Source organism: Trachinotus anak, unplaced genomic scaffold (assembly GCF_046630095.1).
Source record: "Trachinotus anak isolate AG129_WGS33_773 ecotype Australia unplaced genomic scaffold, CSIRO_AGI_Tana_v1 ptg000019l, whole genome shotgun sequence".
Classification (NCBI taxonomy): Eukaryota; Metazoa; Chordata; class Actinopteri; order Carangiformes; family Carangidae; genus Trachinotus; species Trachinotus anak.
Genome location: NW_027273870.1, coordinates 13844164 through 13864875, shown reverse-complemented (window position 1 = coordinate 13864875; position 20712 = coordinate 13844164). Strand labels below are relative to the sequence as shown.

Here is a 20712-nt window from a genome sequence, read left to right as displayed (position 1 = left end):
AAAAACACACAGGAAGTTTCACGACTTTGTCTTCGGAATAAAAGTGTCAAAGGGATGAAACGTTAAAGGAGAAAGTAGGAAACTGGGCCCTGTAGATAATCATACCTGAAACAATAATAATTTAAAAAGTTAAATTATTTTCTAATTAACAAGTGTATTTCAAAAACTATATATCTTGTGCTAGTATTGTAATAAACCAGACCTACATCTAATATAACCTGAATCATTTTATGTTATTGTAACTATTTAATGTATCTGTGCTTATTAAAAAAATTAATTCATCTAACACAATAAAAATACTCTGTTATAAGGGGAAAAAACCTAAATGTTCGTCAAATAAAGTTGTGGATTGAACTTATTGGTAAATTATATGTATTTCATACATTATATCACCTCTTGTACATTACATTACATATGTCACAAGTTGAAAATGCATATAGCCATCATCAAATGTGTTAAAAATGTTCATTTATTCATACACAATTGAATTTTTTTTACTTACAGGGTAATAACTGAGCCTCTGTGTGTTGATCATTATTAAAAATATATGCCTGTTTTAAAAAGAAACTGAAGCATGAACTTGTTCAGTAAGCGAGGTAATACGTCTATATTGTCTGTGATGTAAACGATCTTTTATTTGAACTCAAGGTTGCGCTTTTTAACCGATAAACAACAATTTTCTGTGAAGTGCAGCTATACACGCCGTTGAGGTTGAAAGGCTTTATTATGAAAATTCAAACAGGAAGTCTTCTGCATCACTCCCGCTAGCTTTGGCATTATGGTGGTCGCTCCGCTAAGCGGCTCGTGAAGAAGGAATCCAGACAGGATTATCAACAGCAGACGCCGCCGAGCTACCGAGCGATATTTCTGGCACTGGTGTCCCTCCACCGGTCGGACCGCATCGGCATTAACATCCTGACCGACGTGAGGAGAGAGGTAAGCCGTCGACTCTGTCTCTGCACCCCGCTTGTCATTGACAGCTCTCGTTATTAACAGTAACCAGGGCTTTTTTTTTTTTTTTTTTTTTTTAGCCAGATTTGCCAGTAGAAATATGTTATTTCGATGCGCTACATTCTCCGGCTTATTTAGCCTCGGTCACATTATTATGTACAATATACAGTTGTAAAAAAAAAAAAAAAAAAAAAAAATTAAATTAAAATCATGGTTGAATTGGCCCTATAATTATTTGTTAGCCCGACAGCCCGGTTGAGCGGTGCAGGTCGATGTTATCCAGTGGAGGTTGTGGCTTATCGCCCTGCGAGCGGTGGTTGCCTGTGGCTACTAGCCTCATGGCTACATGTACCCGCGGCCAGGAGAAGGGCCAGGGCTGAATTCAGATGATGCTCAATCCGCAAATGCGACAGAATCAGCGCATATGAGTCCTGTCTGTACATAGTGGTGATATTTCCTTGGTAACATTGTTAATTCAATTATAAACCTATGGCTGCTGTAAACCTATATACTGGTGCTTATATCTCCACAATATTCTTACACAGGGACCTTTGTATGGCAGCTGGCTGCTCGGCCCTCCTACTGTCTCCCGGTACCGTGCAGCTACAGCATCCATCGTCACTGCCTCCAAACTGACGGGATGACGGAGAGAACCGGGCCCCCTCACGCACCGACACGGTGAGGCGGGGTCTCAGGAATTCTTCAAACCGCCGTGGCAGCGACATGGAGATTTGGAGTGACCTAACTTTTCATCAGTGAGACTTCAACATCTTTCCGGAGAGGTCAGAGGACAGGGTGAGGCCCAGATCAACATATTAGGAGCTGGTGGATGAATGAACCCGGGAGCTGTGGTTGACCCTGTCCTTCACTGGGATGCTGACCTAAGCAGACTGGAGTAGATATATAGATAATATTTATTTGAGTTGTAACCTGGGGTCTGCTGCAGCCTTCATCAGAGTGGAACTTGGAAAGCAGATGCAATCACAGAGTTGCAGCATTGTAGATATATTATTAGGTCATTAGGTCATCCACACAACCCACAGGAGACATTTTGATCGTTGACATCATGATGGTGGGAGTCACCATCACCTTGTGCCTCAGGACTCCTGCAGTTTAACAGACATTGGGGTTCCCCTGTGGGAAAGAGCTCCAGAGCAACTGGAGCGTGGTGGTCTGCCAGCAAGATGGACTACCACGCTGAGTGCTGCTTCTGCGATCCAGAGGACGGTCACTGTGGTCCAGATGAGCCGCCGCTCCACAGTATCCACGCACCCAACCGGATCCGCCCATCCTCGTACCGAGCCCTGAGGAGCGCCGTGTCCAGCCTGGCCCGCATCGATGACTTCTTCTGTGAGAAGATCGGTTCAGGCTTCTTCTCTGAGGTCTTCAAGGTATGTGACCTCATCTGTTCATTTGGTTGCGAATTCAAATGGTGAAAATGTTGAAGTCGGTGTGAGGTCAACATCGTCAGGCAGTTTGAAAAACACAACCCTTAAGTTATGATGCAGTTTATCTTATAGTTCAGTTGTTAGAATAAGTGGTAGACTTGGGCCGTTATTCTATAATATCAAATATTATGATATTTCATATGATATATAACTGTGATAATATCATATATTGTGATATTTGGGCAGGACTGTATTGAGATACTAAATTTTGAATATCACACAAGCCTAAAACATGGTATGTTTAGTTTTGATCAGATGTGCAGCACACAGTCAGAGGTATCAATCCCATTAGTTTTCTCAAAGCCTAATGGTCAGCAGATAATGTTTATGACAAGCAGGTTGCTAATCAAACAAACTAAATGATAAATGATGGATTAGGCTGACAACTTTTTTTTTTTTTAGAGAAGAATGTCCATCACAGTTTTCCTGAACCGATCATATTAGCTGTTTTGGGATCCTGGGGTAAAAATGTGCTTCAGAATTTACTCAGAAGCATCAATGTGGTGAGAAATGCCATCAGCGCACAGGTAAACATCATAAACATCATCACATCACTGCTGCAGGTAGAAACAAAACAGCACAGGTAGAGACACTATAGAAGGAAGTCATTTTTGTGTTTAGAAGTGTCACTGCCAGAGCTTGACCTTTACTTTTTTCCCCAAGGAACACATGTGCTCCTAAGTTGAAAAATATAGAAGCACACAAATAACTCCGATCAAATAATGTGTCTTTCCTTAATAAAGAGACATGAGGAGATATTTATGAGCAAATGATTACATTTATTTGCTCATAAATAGAGATAGTAAATAGAGAAAGTAAATTAGGTTTTGATTATCCCTGCTTCAAATTCTATATAATAATTAATTAACCATACAACAGTATGAAAACCTCTATAAAAAACTAGTTCCCTTTAGACGGCAAAAAATGTCTGCTCACTCTGTGGACAAAAAAGATCTCACTGGTCCAGAAGCCTTTATAAGCAGGTCATCTGACTGCTTTGAGCTCAGCCAGCAGTCCACAGCAGGGCTGGGATCAAATCACTCTCCTGAAGGCCCCTCCAAGCTGATCCGCATCAAGTTTTCAGTTGTGCACACTCTAAAGCAGCTTCTTATTTAATTCTTGATGTGGTTTTGGCCCTTTGCTCTGATGGACAACATTGTGTCAGCATAGTGATCGCATCATCGTCATTGTTATTGTGATCCTGTTAATGTAATACTTTTTATTCAGGCACAAATGCTCCTAAATACACTTAAATACACAATTTGCACACATCTATTTTGAACCTAATCGCTGCAGGACACATGATGGCAGGTGCAAACATCTGTTGTTGTGTGAAGGAACATCATCATGTTGCGCCTACGTAATCAGCAGCTGTAGATACGTCATCACCGTAGATAAAAATGTCGGTGTGAAGCAGTGTAAAATTAATTCCAGACTGTCTTCCAGATTTGAATAAGTGTTTATGACATGTTTTGTGAAGAACATAGTTCTGATTCATCTTCCACAAAAAAAATCAGGTCCAGTTGATTTTAAGCAGCTTCAAACTTCGAGAGGCAGAGCAGCTAATTTGTAAAAAACCTTTACATTGTCTTTAGATAACTGGTAGTTTTCATTCATCATTCAGGCCTCCCTTGGGATCATTGTAATAACTTTGTAATATCCTCTGACTTTGATCAAGCGCCATCATCAGGTCAAAATTAAAACAAATGCCTGCAAAGTTACTGGCATTCCCATCAGTCTCAGCTGTACTTTAAGTTTACTGCTGATTAGCAAATGTAAGAAAACATGAACACTGTCAACATTGTACTCTCTAAACATCAGCATATGGGTAAAGTACAGCTCCATTACTCAGGTTTAATCCGAGGGAGTCAGATGATGCCTTAGTGTACTTTGAGGAACGTGAACATGTTTTTCTACATAAGTATTGATTAGTCTACTACGCAAAAGTGATAGCAAACTAATAGAAGCACTGTGTGTATATATATATATATATATATATATATAGAACATGTGTAGAACATATATATATATATATGCCCACTAATGAACACACACATCAACATTTATCTGCATGCAACTGTTGCATATAGAGGAAACCAGCACAGTGAAATATACAGTACATATAAAACGAATAAAACAAACATGAGGGTGATACATTAGTGAAGAGTATGATGCTATGATTCAGGACCCATTAGCAAAGTGTTGTTGCTCGGAGCTTTGAGTATGAAAGATTTCAACACTGTAACACAGAGAATCAGAGACAGTGAAGTGCTGAAAGCTGGTAATGGAGTTGAGTTCTCCATCACTTTGATTAGACAGTAACTGAACCGTCATATCGTCACCTTCAAACCACCTGCTCAACAAACATCAATTCTAATCCTGGTCTGAATTTATTCTTTAAAAAGAAAATAGATCATTAAAAAAAAATCCTTAGTAATAATAAAGAAGCAGTAGTAGTCTGAGTTAAATCAATAAGTATATGGACAAGCTAAAGATAAAATCCTAACAATACCCATCCCCACAGCTGGTTAGTGTCAGACTTTAGGAGGATGAGAAAATCACAGTTCAAATCCCTTCACTCCAGTCTTGTTTAACCAGTGTTATTTTGTGATTATTATTTTTTATGGCGCACAATGACATCAGTCACAAACATGTGAAGGATTGCTTCATTTGTGAGTGGGGTTTCTTCAGTAGTAGACAGAGCTTTTTAATATCTTTGGTCCTTGTAACTGATAAATACTCTCATGAAGCTGCTACATTAGAATTTACACTGAATAAGTGTTTGAACAAATGTTTAGGCCACATCTGGGCTTATTCTATGTTGATTGAGTGCGTATAAATTAGGTTTTCCAGAGGAAAATTAATCATTTTGATTTATCTACTGGATAAAATAGTCAGTAGATTGATAGAAAAATAGTTATTAGTGGCAGCCGTAGAGTTTTTACTTATTAGGGTGTACACATTTCCCTGGACAACTGGATAAGCTTTTATGTCGAGCCCTATGTTTGGTGTGTGTAGCGTGTGCTTTGCACAGAGAGTGTGTGTGTGTGTGTGCATGCATGCGTGTTGTCTCTTTGTGCATGTGAGGTGACAGGCAGGTTGGACAACAGTTCCCACTGTCCAGACTAAGCAGATTACTGTGTGTGTGGACATCCTAGGTTTTCCTCCTGGGTAACCTTTATGTATGTAAATCGCCTCCTGACCATCAACTCAAGACTCCACACAGGATTCACATGTTCCAGTCGCGACCGTGTGAAGTTGTAGCTGTTGTTGCAGTGTTTGCTCAGGGCGAGGGCTCATATAAAGTGGATTCCGGAGCAAATGCTTCCACTCTTATCTGAAATAGGCAAAGATTTACACACACACATACACACACACACACACACACACACACAGAAATAACTCAGTGTTTGAGTCTTAGTTGTTACAGGTGTGTAGTCTCCTCTCTGTCTCTAATACTGTAGATAAGAGAGCTAACCTGAGGTAAGACATTTCCAGCACCATAACCCAGTCCACACCACAATGTTTCCATGCAATCATTGGCATTTAGCTCTCAGTAGTGCTGTGACACCAACTGTGAAACTAATGGTGATCTATGTCTATGTCACGTATGAGACTCCTCCTCCTCCTGTGGTACGATTTGTAGCCAGCGTTGTTAATATTCTGTGTTGTGCTTGTGGTAGGACTGAGTGAAGTGTCGACCTGTTTAACAGGTATTCATTTGAAATAGCTAGGTAAATCAACCCAGGGACAAGCAAGACGTGCAGCTGGCAAAAAGGCATGGTGTGGGGAAAGTTACACATGTTCTGATTTGAAGCATTGTGGTGGAATACAACAACATTTAATATTCAGTTGTAGGAATGGTGAAGTGGCTTCATTTCTCAGCCTGGCGTTAGTAATGCAGATTCCTCTGTCAGGAAAGGGTTAATGAGGAGGAAGTTAAAAAAAAAAAAAAAAAAAATTCAGTTTGACCTACAGATTTTTCCTGAAGCCACAACAACACAATACACCTCCATGCTCCACAGTGCTCGTTTGTGCCCTGTGATCATTTGCTAAAATCCTCATTAAGTTTACTTTTGTGGCAGACGCTGTTACTTAATTTAATCTGATCAGTTCATTTCACACAGTGGAATACTGATTGAACATTAACAAAGCAAATTCCAGTTAAATTTTCATTAATCAGTTTCTTAATTAGCCTTTGATTAGGCTAATTATATCCTGGCCCGCCATCTAATGGATTAGAAAAAAATTGCCCTGAGACCAAACTAACTTGCTGACCCCTGCGTTACAGCAACTTCAGAAAGTATTCAGACCCCTTCATTTTCTGCACACTTTTGCACACAAACTCGCATATTGCAAAGCAAAATAACCTCTATTGGAAGGTAAGATCTGGTCTCAGTATCATCATGTTTTAACACAATTACATGCTGTATATATAACTGAAACTCAACAGAGACAATGTTACATATTAAATTTAGCTTTATTTTAAAATACAATTTCATTTAATTCCTATTGCATGTGTTTTTGTATTTGTTGAGTTTCTGCATTTGAAGTGTGTTTCCCTTAATGATTGTCCTTTCTCTCTTGTATGTGCTTTGTCCTCAGGGGCCACCGTACCGAACCACTACTGATTGAATGATCAATAATAACGGATCAGAATTTAGTTTATTAGGTTCATTGTCACTTTTAACGCTCACCAATTTCCTGTTAACGCTGTGTGTGTGTGTGTGTGTGTGTATGTGTGTGTGCGCGTGCGTGCGTGCGTGCCGCCTGTCAGCTGCTAGGTGGGGCCTTAGTAATGGCCCAGTGGATTTGTGCAGATCAGAAGGAGTGATGGGAAATCCAGAAAGCCTATTAGTGCTGTGCTATTAATACTCACACGCGCGCGCACACAAACACACAGACACAAATGTATGCACCTACAGACACTAGCTGAACTTTGCAGGCACAAATTACCAGTCAGTGACCGGTCCAGTCACACACATGAGCCCAGACTTACTGTACCTGCAGCTTTAAATGTTCAGCTCATCTGACTGAGTGACTGATTGTCCTTTGTCCAGTATGAAGGTCTAACCCTCATTAACACAGAAGCCAGCCCAGTGAAAACAAGCCTGGCATTTCAAAATAATCAAAAGAAATCATTAATAACAGCTACAATGCCTACTATGCTAATGTTACTGTTAGCTTGCTATGCTAATGTTGCCGTTAGCCTGCCATGCTAATGTTATCAACAGATCCTACACACAGAGTGTGATGGTCAACATACATATATTCTATATCATGCAATACAGTGTGGTAAATTATATGATTTTATTGACCCTGGAAAAAAATCAGTGTTAGCAATTACTGGTTGTCACTGATTATTATGATGACATCATCATGTTGTATTGTTTATATATCAGTGTGTGGTGGCAGCCAAGCAACCAAGGTAGGAGAGGGTAACAGAAAGAGCCAGAGCAGCATATAGAACTAATACTGAAATGACCAAAGGACCTGAAAGGCATAAATGTGCTTTTACCTTTGCTGTGTGAGTCATGTAGCAATATTTAACTCTACCTTCTGACTGTTGTCAAGATGAAGCATTGCATCTCACTGTGAACCTTCTCTGCTTGTTTTCCAGGTGCAGCATCGAATCACAGGGCAGGTGATGGCACTGAAGATGAACACGCTGGCTAGCAACAAAGCTAACATGCTACGGGAAGTTCAGCTCATGAACAGGCTCTGCCACCCCAATATACTCAGGTAGGTACTGATGTTTATCCAGAAACACGTCCAATATATGTGATGCCTTTATTTTACCAAGTTTTGTAAAGATATGAAGCAATTTACATGTATTAATCTTTTTTTTTTTTTTTTTTTTTTTTTTTTTTTTTGCCAACACATGAACAGATTGTATCGTAACAGATGAAGTTAAGTAGAAGATAGTGAACGGTGGCAGAGCAGCTTCAGTCTCCACAAGTGTATTGTTCATGTAAAACAAGTTCATCAGTTTCAACATGCTATGAAGGATGTGTTAAGACGAGGAGAAGCATCGATGACAGAAATCCGCCCCGTCACTTGTTGCCCTTTTTTTTTTATTGTAGCTTTGATTTTTAAATGGATAAAGTTGCCATTTTTGCCTTCAGTCTATACTCAAAAATCAATAATGACAAAGTGAAAACATGTTTTTAGAAAATTTATTAAAAACAAAAAACTGAAATCTCTGATATACAAAAGTCTCCAGACTCTTTGTTGTGGCTCCATACTCTGGTTAGCTGCTTCCTGGATGCTTTAATCATCCTTGAGATGAGTCTAGAACTTGACCTGAGTCCACCTGTGACAAACTGAATTGATTTGACTGAGTTTAGAAAGGAAAACACCTGTGTATTTAAGGTCCCACAGTTTATACTGCATGTGTGCACAAAGTGAAGGGGTCTGATCACTTTGTATACCCTCAGTGTGAAGGCAGAGTCTGAACATCTGTGTGTCGCTGATAAATAAATAAATGAAAAATGTAGAAAATATCTGAGTGCTCTTCCTGCTCCTGTGTGTATTTTAATCAGTCTTTAGAGTTTGTGCAGTGTCTTAGCAGCTGTCGAGGTCATGCTGTTTGACCGAATCGTAAGCTTGAATGTGGCTCCAGATGAACACATTTTAAAAGTATTATATCACCCAGGTCAGACTATGACAGTTTATATAACAGCATGTAGGGGATTTGAAATGTCAGCTGTGATAATGAGAAGGAGAATGTGGAAAAATGATTGTTTCTAAAATCTAAAATATGATCAACAGTATTTTTAATTTTCTTCACCTCTCAGGTTTCTGGGAGTTTGTGTGCATGAAGGTCAACTCCACGCTCTGACTGAGGTAAAATGTTCTCCATGTTTTACTTAATGTTTCCTTAGCTTCTTGAGATATCTGAAGTGTTTTATCTCTACCTTTTTCATCCTCATTTCTTTCTTTATACATAAGTTTGTTTGTGCATCTGTGATTATTGACAAGTGATGGATGAAATAACTAAAAAACCTCACGGCAAAGTAATTTAGTAGTTTTAATAAATAAAATAAAAGCAAATATCAATATTTACAGTGGAGAGGAAAACAATGTGAACCTTTTAGATTGACCTCTTTTATTTATTTATTTTTTATTTAACCTTTATTTAACCAGGTTTGTCCCATTGAGATCACCAATCTCTTTTACAAGGGAGACCTGGCCAAGATAGCAGCAAAACAGTTACAATACAGTTTTTGAAAAAAGAAAAAAAAGAAAAATAAATACTTTTCTGCATTAACTGGTCATAAACCGTAACCTGATCTCCATCTGAGTCACACAAGATCAAGTCACACAAACCAGTCATTAAACCTCCACAGTGCTGCTGGAAACAGCACTGTGAAGCTTGGATTTAATAACTCTTGAACCTGAAACCATCTCTTCAGGAGCTGCTGATCAGAGGTGCTCAGTGTTCAGAAGGAAGTTTGGACCATTTTTCTTACAGAGCTGCTTCAACTCAAACAGACTCTCCCGATGTCTGGTGTGAGTGGATCTCTGAGTTGAGTCTACAGCAGCTCTAATGGATTCAGGTCTGGTCTCTCACTGGACCACTTCAGGAGGTGGATTCACTCTGATGTTCAGGGTCATTATCCTGCAGCATCAGCAGCTTCTCCTGAGCTTCAGCAGGTGGACAGACACCCTGACATGATCCTGAAGAGTCCTTGATAAACCATGATGTGAAGCTGTCCAGGTCCAGATCCTGAGGCTCCTCCACCTGCTCCACTTGTGGGAGGATGTTTAATGTTGGTGTGCAGAGCCCTTTTTACACCGCACATAGAGCTGCATGTTTAGTCCACTGTTCAGTCCTTCAGACATGTTCAGTGATGCAGCAGCTTCCTCTGTGGTGTCCATGGCAACAGGACTTCATGCTCCATGATGTGTGTGGTAGACTCATGAACAGAGATGTGATGTTGGAGACATCTCAGACATCTCAGCTGGACTTGTCAGTAGTCAAAGGCTTCACAAACTGTGTTCAGCTACACTGTGAATGTTTGAATGATGTTTTCAATGTGAACAAGAACAACACAATGATTTTTGTTATTGGTTAATATAGATTGTATTTATTCATACTTACACCTAAATTCCAAAGGGTTCACTGACTTTTTCCTGCCACTGTATCTGCTTCAAATGATGGTATACCAGGTAGTTTAACAGACAGACTGTTCCAAACTGATGTTTTCATCAGCTCTGTCCCAGTTCAGGGACCGCATCCTCTAGAGGACCCAGTCTGTGAAGGTGTGGTCCTTTGTAGCCGTCATAGACTGCAAAAGCCGAACCAAAATAAGATAGACAGGTCCATGGTGGATTTTGTTCTTTGCATCACCAGCTGTGCACTCCCTTACTGTTACGTCGCAAAGCATGGCTCCTGCCTAGCAACCTTGACAGCACGTAACTTTCTGTCACAAAAACTTTTAAGGCCCTTGGTATTAACAGTTGTACTCTTAGCTGTTGAACTGAGCTGGAACCCAATACTTACATTGAAAATCCTCAGGCTTTCTTTCAGTGTTGTTTGCTGCCATATTATTTTCATAACTGGCGCACGATGAATCTTGGGATATTTTGGGCCATGAAGGATCCACCTGTTGGAGCCTTTGTTGTCCAAGAAAAGGAGAATGTATCTGAAGGAGCCTTTGACTAGACAGACTAGTCACACCGCTGTGAAGCCAGCAGTCTTCAAATGCAGCCTCTGAAGGATGCGGCCCCTGAATTGGGGCGTAGCAAAGTGTCCAGTTGTCACCATGGTTAAATAAAATGACAAAAACAAAATATAACATGCATCAGATTAATAAACAAACCCTACAGTGTAAAACTGTATCACCTGGGAGTGGGTAGCATCATAAGCTGTCTTCATTTATTTATTTATTTCAAGGGCTACATATAAAATTAGAGTAACAATACAAAAAAATTATATCAAAAATTAGAAGAGAACAAATAAGACGAATAAATAAATAATAAATGAAATAAATGAAAAAAATAAAAGAAAAGGAAGAAGAAAGCTTTGCTTTGTATCTTAAGAGTGTTATTGCATCAAAGAGTACATATCCAGACACATTTCAGCTTGCAAACATATACCCTTGCATAGAGAAATACATTATTGATTTTTATCAGCCTTAAGTGGTCTTCTCCTTCTACACCATCCCTTAAATCACCGAACAATATGTTTAAAGGGCAGCTATAAAAAAAATGATTTATAATCAGAAATCCATTTTTCAACTTTACCCAAAAACCTGTGTTTGTGTCCTGCCAACAGTAATGACTGCATCTTGTGTCTGTAGTATATAAATGGAGGTAACCTGGAGCAGCTGCTGGACAGTGATCTGCACCTGTCGTGGGGCGTCAGAATCGGTCTTTCTCTGGACATCGCCCGGGGGCTGCAGTACCTGCACAGCAAGGGCATATTCCACAGAGACCTCACCTCTAAGGTATGGCATATAGGGGGACACTGACACGTTTGTGTTATATTATACAGCAAGGATCATTAACTAAAACTGTTCATAGTTAAGAATTTACAAAAGCTGAGTAACTAAAGTAGAAATACAGAAAAAAACGGAAGTTCTACAGTAGAGTTGCCTGCATCTGTGGCTGTTGTCTGGTGATATGTGAAAACCTTTCATCAGAGTAGCAAAGAAGAGGCACAAAGTAAATGAATGACAGGAAACAACCTGACAAGTGTTTTCTTAAAGTTTATGTCATTTCCTATGATAATGATCCTGGAATGGCTCAACCCACTTGTACACTGTATGTACAGGAGACCTACTTTCAAACCTCAGTAGCCCCAGGGTCTGATGTAGAAATGCTGCGTATGCACAGAAACCATACAGATGCAGTTACCCATAGTTTTCCTGTTTGTGTTGTTATTTTTGAAATCGACAAAGACACACATTATAAGTTTAATTTACAATATCTCCTGTTGAGAGAGGAACTGTATATCATTCTTTTATTTATGTTTGTGTCATTATTTCCTCATCAATGAATTTTATCTCAACTGTGAAACACTTTGTAACATCTGTCACTATAAATTAATCATTGATCATCCTGATGTTTGATAATGATGAATGAGACATAACTATGTATGCAAAAAACTTATGCTGCATCACAGACCTAAGTCATCCAGCCAGGCCCGGTAGTGGCCAATCAAATCCAAGCAAACGCGTGATCCTGGTCAATTACTTTGTGACAAAATAACTTTCCAGAGCTGTGAAATTCTCTGTCAGACTGTTATGAAGTGCAAATCTGAGAAGTCTTCAAATTCCAGCATTAGTTTCCCCACCTGGACTTCAATGGGCCAGATGCGTAAATGATGCATATACACAAAAAACATGTGTACGCTATTTCCTGCACATGAATCAGTATATATGAACAGACTGTGAGACTGTGATCACCTCATCATTCTTTTGACAATGTACTCATGGTTTTTTAGAGCAGCCAAGTTGGAGACAGTTAAGAGAAAATGAGACATTTCCTCCACTTCGTGTGGGCCGGCAAAATGTAGGGAAGAACCAAATCAGCCCAGTTTAACCAGCATCTGTCTGTACCTCTGAGCTACTGACTAATCTCCTGTGCAGAACTGTCTGGTCCGCTGTGATAACGGCATGTTCACTGCTGTGGTGGGAGACTTCGGCCTGGCAGAGAAGATCCCAGATTACAGGTCAGTTGATTTCTCTTCCTCTGGTGCCCTCTTCTAACAAGCCCCCAATGAGAGAGCTGCATTCAGGAGAAAAGTCTGATGTCACTCTGATGTCACTCTGTCAGTGTGTGTCACCACAGTTAGCAGAGACTGTTTGATTTATGAGTGATTGTTAATCATCCGTCAACAGGAGATCTTGTGTGATTCAGGTATTAAGTGACGAACTTAATGTGTAAGATTTGTTAAAATCAGTAAAGTCTCTGTCAATAAAGGTCCCTGATTAAATCATCTCAGTCTCAGTTTTGTTTCTATATTTCAATAATTTAGTCCTTGGGCAGAACCAGATTTTCATCCAAAACCAGTTATGAATGCATTCAATAGTTTTCAATAGTTTGTGGTTTACTTTAACTTCTTAATAATTCCACAATTTTGACTTAATTATTGTCTCATGTATTCCTGTGATTTTGTTCCCTGTGCTTGTAAAAAAAAAAAACAGTATAATTTCATCCAATACAACAACAAATCATCTAAAATAATCACAGTGTGAACAACAGAGACGTGCTGCAGAGCTGCTGCTGCTGCTGCTGGATCATTGCTTCATTCATCATCTTGGTGTCTTTGCAGTGATGGTGTGGAGAAGCAGCCTCTGGCTATCGTGGGCTCCCCGTACTGGATGGCCCCCGAGGTCCTGAGGGGGGAGCTATACAATGAGAAGGTAAATGTGCTTTGTCTTTATTTTCATCCAGCACGGTGCAGTATTAAAGCAACACTATGTAACTTGTGATATAGCACTCAATCTGCTACTGTTAGCAAACTCATCTGTTACATTCCTGACGATGACGTGTAACTCGTCTAGATTCAGTGGTGAAACCAGAACTAAACACCAGGGTCAGATTAGAGGGCTAGCCAGCTCTGATTGGGCCTAACTCTTTCTGGTATCATGAAGCCACTTTTAACTGGAATAGATTGCCATGGTAACTGGGGTAGATCACCATCGTAACCACTGCACTACAAGAGCAAGTTAACTTCAGAGGATAAGATCAAAACTGCTGACCAATCTGATCAGTACAGGAGCCTGACAGGGACAAAAGGAATGAAATAGATACTGTTACAGACTCCCAGACTTTCCCTGTGTTCACTCTGGTTCAAAATATAATAATTACAGTTCCAGCTTCTGTCTCTTTAACAGGATCCCTGACATTGCTGAGGAGTTTAAACTCATGAGGAATAACATGAGGAGACACTGTGAAGATAACTAAAATAAATAAAAACGAATCCCTCTCATGTCTTTTAGTAGAAAAACAATTTCCCATTATTATGAATACAAGTTGGTCAGATACACCTTATCAGGTTTTAAATTCTCTCTGCTTTGGAAGCCAAAACTTTTTTTAACAAATACTTAATCACATCCCATATAATAATAACTAGCCTACATGTTCTTTTACAATTTCAATTTTTTCAATAACAGCTGTAATTAGTAATAACTAATTGACAGAGCGCTTTTGAAAAATTATGATAAAGTGCTTCATTTCATATAATGAAATAAAAAGAGTACCTTGACTTTCTGTTTTTTCTTCTTTGTTGTTCATTCTCAACTCACACCTTAACAGCTGAACAGCTTTAACACATCCCCCTTCTATCCACTCACATTCTTCTCACTTCTCCAGTGTTGTCTCTCATGGTGTGTATCTCACTGACAGACTTGAGTCGTAATGGTTGGCTGTGTAGCGTCGCATGACCAGAGCTGTAAAGGCTAGAAGAGCAGCGCCAATTAAAATATAAATGGTTCATCCAAATTGAAAAATTCTCAATAATCTATAGGTTATAGGTCTGCAGCAAAGTTGCATCATTCATCAGTACAAACCAAAGAATGTGGAGCTGAGCTTTTTGATTTGATGGAAGTAGTTTGTCCTCAAAATTACACCATTTACAGAAAGAAAAAGACTTTATCTAGAGTTTTATACATTTCTAATGAACTGACAAACACTAGCAGCTTTAACCCACAGCTGATAGGACTGGTACCAATCGTCATGGTCAGAGCTGACCGTCTCCCTCTCTCTGCTCAGGTGGATGTGTTTGCGTTCGGCATTATTCTCTGTGAAATCATCGCCCGGATCGAAGCTGATCCTGATTTCCTACCGCGGACAGAGGTAGGAGTCTGCAGTGGGTTGCTGTGTGTGTGTGTGTGTGTGTGTGTGTGTGTGTGTGTGTGTGTGTGTGTGTGTGTGTGTGTGTGTGTGTGTGTGTGTGTGTGTGTGTGCGCGCGCACAGTGTAAATCTAATGATAATTATATGAGCTTTATTTGCAGCCTCATACTTTGTGATTTCACATTTGTAGCAGATGAGGCATGAAGGAGTCGAGGTTTTACACTAATTACTGAAACACTTGTGCGCATGTATGTGTGTGTGTGTATGTTTGTGTATATTTGATGTACATATTAGGACACTGACTAGGTCTTGTTCCTTCCACCTAAGAACCTTAGATCTGAGGTAGCACAGCATGAAATGGAGATGTTAAAACACTTTTATCTCATTGTGATTAGATTATTGTGACTCTCTTTTTCTACTCTCTCTATACAAACTTCCCCACAGCGCCTACAAACTGTCCAAAATGCTGCTGCCAGACTTTAAACACAATCAAACAGATGGTCACATATAACGCCTATTTTAACATCTCTGCGCTGGCTTCCCGTCAATTTTAGAATCCATTAAAAAATTTTAGCACTCACTTGGCCAGGCTGAGCTCTTAGGTCCTCTCATTAACTGTATATAAAAATGGATGTAGACTCCGGGTCTGAAAAGTGCAACCAATGCTAGAGTGCCTTACAGCTGCGTTCTGTCTAATGACCAGGGGGCAACTCCGCTGCTTGCGAAAAGAAGTTTGATTGTATTGAAGTCTATGTGAAAATGTCTCTACTTCTGAGTTTATGGTCTCAGTCACTAGGTTCAAGTCTTCCTCAATACATGATGTTAATTTTTTTAAATTATGGTCCCATTTAGAGGAAAATAGACTAAGCAGGGTATGCAATAAGGCGGGTCTACCATGTGATTGACAGACTGTATTTCTTCCTTACTTACTTCTTACTTCAAAACTGCATTTCAAAAACCAGTGGGTGACTTCACTGGGGTTTCCACTTGGATCCTCTAAGCGTACCATGAACATGCTTTAAGACTCTGATTGCTGATTGCACCTTCCAGTCAACAGCTCCATATCTCTGGAATAGTCTTCCACTAAATTTAAGGTTCCTGGACTCTGTGGACTCTTTTAAAAAGCAACTGAAAGCATCTATTCAGACTGTCATGTGATACTTAATGCTTTAACTTTTGTCCTATATCTGTTTTTTATGTATATTTTATGTGGTGTTTTTGCCTTTGCTTTAATTTGATGTATTTTGATTTTAATAAATTCATTAGATCTTTATTCACTTGATTGTGAAGCACTTAGTGACTAGTGTCTATGAAAAGTGTATATAAATAAACGTTGCTTCCTGTGTGTGTGTGTGTGTGTGTGTGTGTTTGTGTGTAGGACTTTGGTCTGGATGTGGATGCATTTGAGAACATGGTTGGGGATTGTCCATCTGCATTCTTCAGCCTCGCTGTCACCTGCTGTAATGTAAGTTCACACACAAATGTTTTCTGTTTCATTCCCACTCATAGTCTGTTGTTCCTCTCTGATCCTTTGTTGACAGCAGGTCTCTAAATGAATGACACTTCTACTAATCAGATACTCCACCATCATCATCATCATCATCATCATCATCATCATCATCATCATCTCACATATATGTGGATGCTTTTCAGATGAGTGCAGAGAGGCGTCCCACATTCACTGACATAGTCTTCTCACTGGAGGGCATGGCGACAGAAGAAGACAGAGAGAAGCCCATTGCACTCGGTGAGTCGAAGGATCAAATTAACAGGTTTTTAGAAATGTTACAGCAACAGTGTCATTAGTTGTTGTGGAGTGGAGCTCAGTATAAGTTACACGAGATCACATACCATACCATGTTGGACATGAGAGTTTGCAGAAGTTGGCTTGTTTAGGGTAACGTTTGCTTGTTTAGGCTGTCGTTAGCTTGTTCAGGCTAACATAGTGATAGCTCATAATGTGAGCTGGTGCTCACAACATCAGCAGACTGACTGGTCTGTCACCATCTCAGTCAAGTTAACTGCTACTTGTACACTGAGTAGGAATGATACTGCAGGACTGAGTCCTAAAACCTGGAAATTTGTGGCATTTTATCACTTCCTGTTCCCTCGTCCTGAAGTCTTATGCTTATGGTTGATGACTGACAATAGGTCTGTGTTTAACACAAGCTCAAGACATTTACATGTTTTCTCTGATATAAAATCTGTCAGTAAATACCCCAGTCCTGATTTCTTGAAGCTTTTCCGTCTGTTAAAAAAGGCTGGTTGCTAACAAGTTTCTAAATGAGACAACAGAGGTTGTTGGGGACGTTAAACGTCATCAGTCCGAACATGAAAAAAGATCTCCTCCCAAGTGCACCTTTACAGCCTCATTGTGTTTATACTCGTGCTCTTACAAACTGTTACTAACTTTGTAAGAGGAAAGGCTTTTGTAGAAGAGGTTGGTTTATAGTCTCACATTAGCTTTTTACTTCTGCTGATTGTAGTTAGGCTTCAAACATCACAAAGTGGTGTTCATTAGAGGAAGATTATCCTGCAGCACTGTATGGAGGTGAGTGTGTGCGTATCTCTGGCTTTCCTCCTCGAGAGAGAGAGAGAGAGAGAGAGAGAGAGAGAGAGAGAGAGAGAGAGAGAGAGAGAGAGAGAGAGAGAGAGAGAGAGAGAGAGAGAGAGAGAGAGAGAGAGAGAGAGAGAGAGAGAGAGAGAGAGAGAGAGAGAGAGAGAGAGAGAGAGAGAGAGAGAGAGAGAGAGAGAGAGAGAGAGAGAGAGAGAGAGAGAGAGAGATCCTGGTTTCCCTGGGATTCTTCTTTCATTGACCAGTAAACAAACCTGCAGGAACCTGCTAAGATTTTTTACTTGTCATTTAGCAGTTTGTGAAAGTAAGCACTGACAAAAAACACACAATTAAAACCAGGCATTATTTTCAGCTCTGGATAGTTTGACATTGTGTTTTAAAGAGAATTGTTGCTCTACCATCTAATGCCTGTAATACCACAGAAGATTTTTTTTAAAAACCCAAATAAAGAGTCCATAGTGTTGTAATCCAACACATATGTGTCACTTGTATTTTCTGTCAGTTTCTAACCTCCACCGCTTCCTCCTTCTTCCTCCTCCTCAGAGCCTGCGGCGGTGGAGGTCAGCCCCTACCGGCGCCGCAGCTCTCCTTGTCACCACACTGACCGCAGCCAGCAACGGCAAGGCTTGGCAAGGAGCCAGTCAGACATGTTACCCCCGGCAGCCCTGACCCCTCCTCTCCTGGGCACCCCCGCGAGGGTGAACCCCTTCTCTCTCAGACAGGACCTGAACGGGGGACGGTGTAAACTCTTAGACACGCCCAGCAAGTCCGTCATCTCCCTTACCTTCACACTCCCAGCGCTGCGCGACCCATGCGCCTCCCCGCACCTTCTCAGAGGGACGCAGGGGATGCGACCACCGCAGAGGAGGTGCCAGTCGCTCCCCTGCACCCCAGAGCTCAGCAGGACTGTAGCCTCACCAAGAGATGTGGAGGGGAAAGAGGTGGAAATGGACAAGGACATCAGAGGGGCAGAGGATGAGGAGGACAAGAGGAAGAAGACAGAGCTGTCAGAGAAGGTGGGTGAAAGCCTGCAGGTCGAGGTAACTGAGAAAAGAGAGCCTTTAAAGGAGATGGGGGGAACAGGAGAGGATTCTGGACTTCCTGTTGAGCTGGAGATGGTGTCTCTGGAGCGGTTAGAGGAGGAAGATGAGGAGGAAGAGGAGAGTGTGAGTCTAACAGAACCCATGGACTGCACCAAGTCTCCAGAGCCAGCAGAGGGAGGCCTGGACTACACACCTGGAAGACCCCTGCTCACCTCCTCCTCCTCTGCCTCCTCTTTACGGACCAATGGCTGGCGACTGCCTGTCTGCAATGGACCGCGCTCCTCACCTCCTCTGCCGCGACTGGACAACAACAATGGCTCAGCTCTTGTGATTGGCCAGCAGGTGCAGTGGGGCGGAGGAGTGCAGGCTAATGGTTACAGCGGAGCACAGGTCCTGTCCTCTGACCCGAGCGGCCCCTCTGAACAGGATGAGGTCATTTCCTGTCCAGGGTGCTGTCTGGTAGGTCTGAGTTTCCCCTCAGTGTGCCTCCGCGGTTCAGCTGCCGTGCCTGCCCCACGCCGAAGGGCCTCGTTACCACGGCAGCGGCCCTACCGCAACCTGAATGGTACCATAACTGGTGGCAGCACTTCGTCGTCAGCAGCGGCTGCCACAGCAACCAAAGCTCTGCTGTGCCGCGGCACTAATGGTCTTCTAGGGGCTGGGCCCTCAGTGCCATGTGAGCCTGGCCGGTCCCTGCCAGAGGCCCAGACATAAACCTGCTCAGAGGGGGACTGGTTTTGAACAAACTAATACTGACCCCGGTCTCTGGGATGTGTAGTTAATTCTGCGCTGTCACAGAAAAATTAGAAACATGTTGAGTGCCTCCTGGAGGATTAAACAGGGAGACCACAGCTGAACCAGGCGGGGGTCAGACGAAGGGGTCTGAGCTTCACTGTAAATCGGACACAGTCAGGGTCAACTACACATTACTGCTGCTGGGAAGGCGCTGACCCACACAGAGCAGCTGGTCTGAGCTACAGTGACAAGCCCCGTCTCTGCCGAGCCAAATAAAACCCAACTCAATCTGCACTCCACTGTGCTGGCTTCAGTCCTGCAGGCTGATGAGTGGCTGAATTAAAGTTTACTTCCGGTTTATTATAACTTCATTTTTGTAGTTATGGCCAAGAACATTGTACCCAGATGGAGCAACAGATTATAACAGATGTTTTTTGGGTGGTGGTCTGACTGCTCATCTTTCTCACCTTGTCAGATTTCATATATTCTAGTTCAAAACAGTGTCACCATTATGAATACAAATACTGGCCATAGCTACAATAATAAGTTTATCATAACTAATATACCTAATAAACAGGGATTATCCTTTAATCTGTACAGTGCTGTTTGGTAAGAGTGGTGTGTTGTAATTCATGGTCCCTCCATTCATGGAGGAAGTTTGGTAGAAATGAGAACTGCTGTGTCTCTGCTGACGGACTCTTCTGCACCATTTGAGTCCAGGTTCTTGATAGCGAGAACAGAAGGTGACAGAGTGAATGTGGTTTACCTCTGCCAGCACAGTGTGGCTGCAGGTGCACGACCATGTGCACTGTTTTTGATTCTATTTAACTGATTAACATTAGATACAGGGGGAATATTTATAAAATTAATAAAGATTTACTTACATTTACATTTATTTATTTACATTTTTATAGCAGCTGACCTGTGTGTGTGTCCGTGTGTGCACGTGTGTGTGCATGTGGGTGTATGAGAGAGAGAATGTGTGTTGCTTTGGGAGACTTGAGGGAAAAACTTGTCTTGTCATGTAAATTCTTTATTTTTGCACTTTGCAGTGAAACACCAGGCTTTTACTAGATGGTGCTTTATTTAAATCTGTGCTACCCAGTCCCCCTCATCTGTATCCTGTGTGTGTACATATGCATTTTGATGAAACTA

At 41.2% G+C, this 20712-nt stretch overlaps 1 protein-coding gene across 1 annotated transcript; it reads left to right on the top strand.

Moving 5' to 3' along the window:
- Positions 1-773: 773 nt before the first annotated feature.
- On the top strand, positions 774-20088 carry LOC139636602 (dual specificity testis-specific protein kinase 2-like). Its single transcript, XM_071504819.1, has 11 exons — positions 774-936; positions 1497-2342; positions 8020-8141; positions 9197-9245; positions 11705-11851; positions 12995-13077; positions 13681-13771; positions 15123-15206; positions 16583-16669; positions 16858-16951; positions 18323-20088. Exons 2-11 carry the CDS (start codon positions 2136-2138, stop codon positions 19534-19536), a joined length of 2178 nt encoding a protein of 725 aa, XP_071360920.1. The 5' UTR covers positions 774-936; positions 1497-2135; the 3' UTR covers positions 19537-20088.
- Positions 20089-20712: the final 624 nt, after the last annotated feature.

Excerpts from the sequence above, each read along its gene's own strand:
- LOC139636602 (XM_071504819.1), top strand. The coding sequence starts at position 2,136 with ATGGACTACCACGCTGAGTGCTGCTTCTGCGATCCAGAGGACGGTCAC. Across the intron at positions 15,207-16,582 it reads ATTTCCTACCGCGGACAGAG|GACTTTGGTCTGGATGTGGA; the intron begins GTAGGAGTCTGC and ends GTTTGTGTGTAG. Across the intron at positions 16,952-18,322 it reads AGAGAAGCCCATTGCACTCG|AGCCTGCGGCGGTGGAGGTC; the intron begins GTGAGTCGAAGG and ends CCTCCTCCTCAG.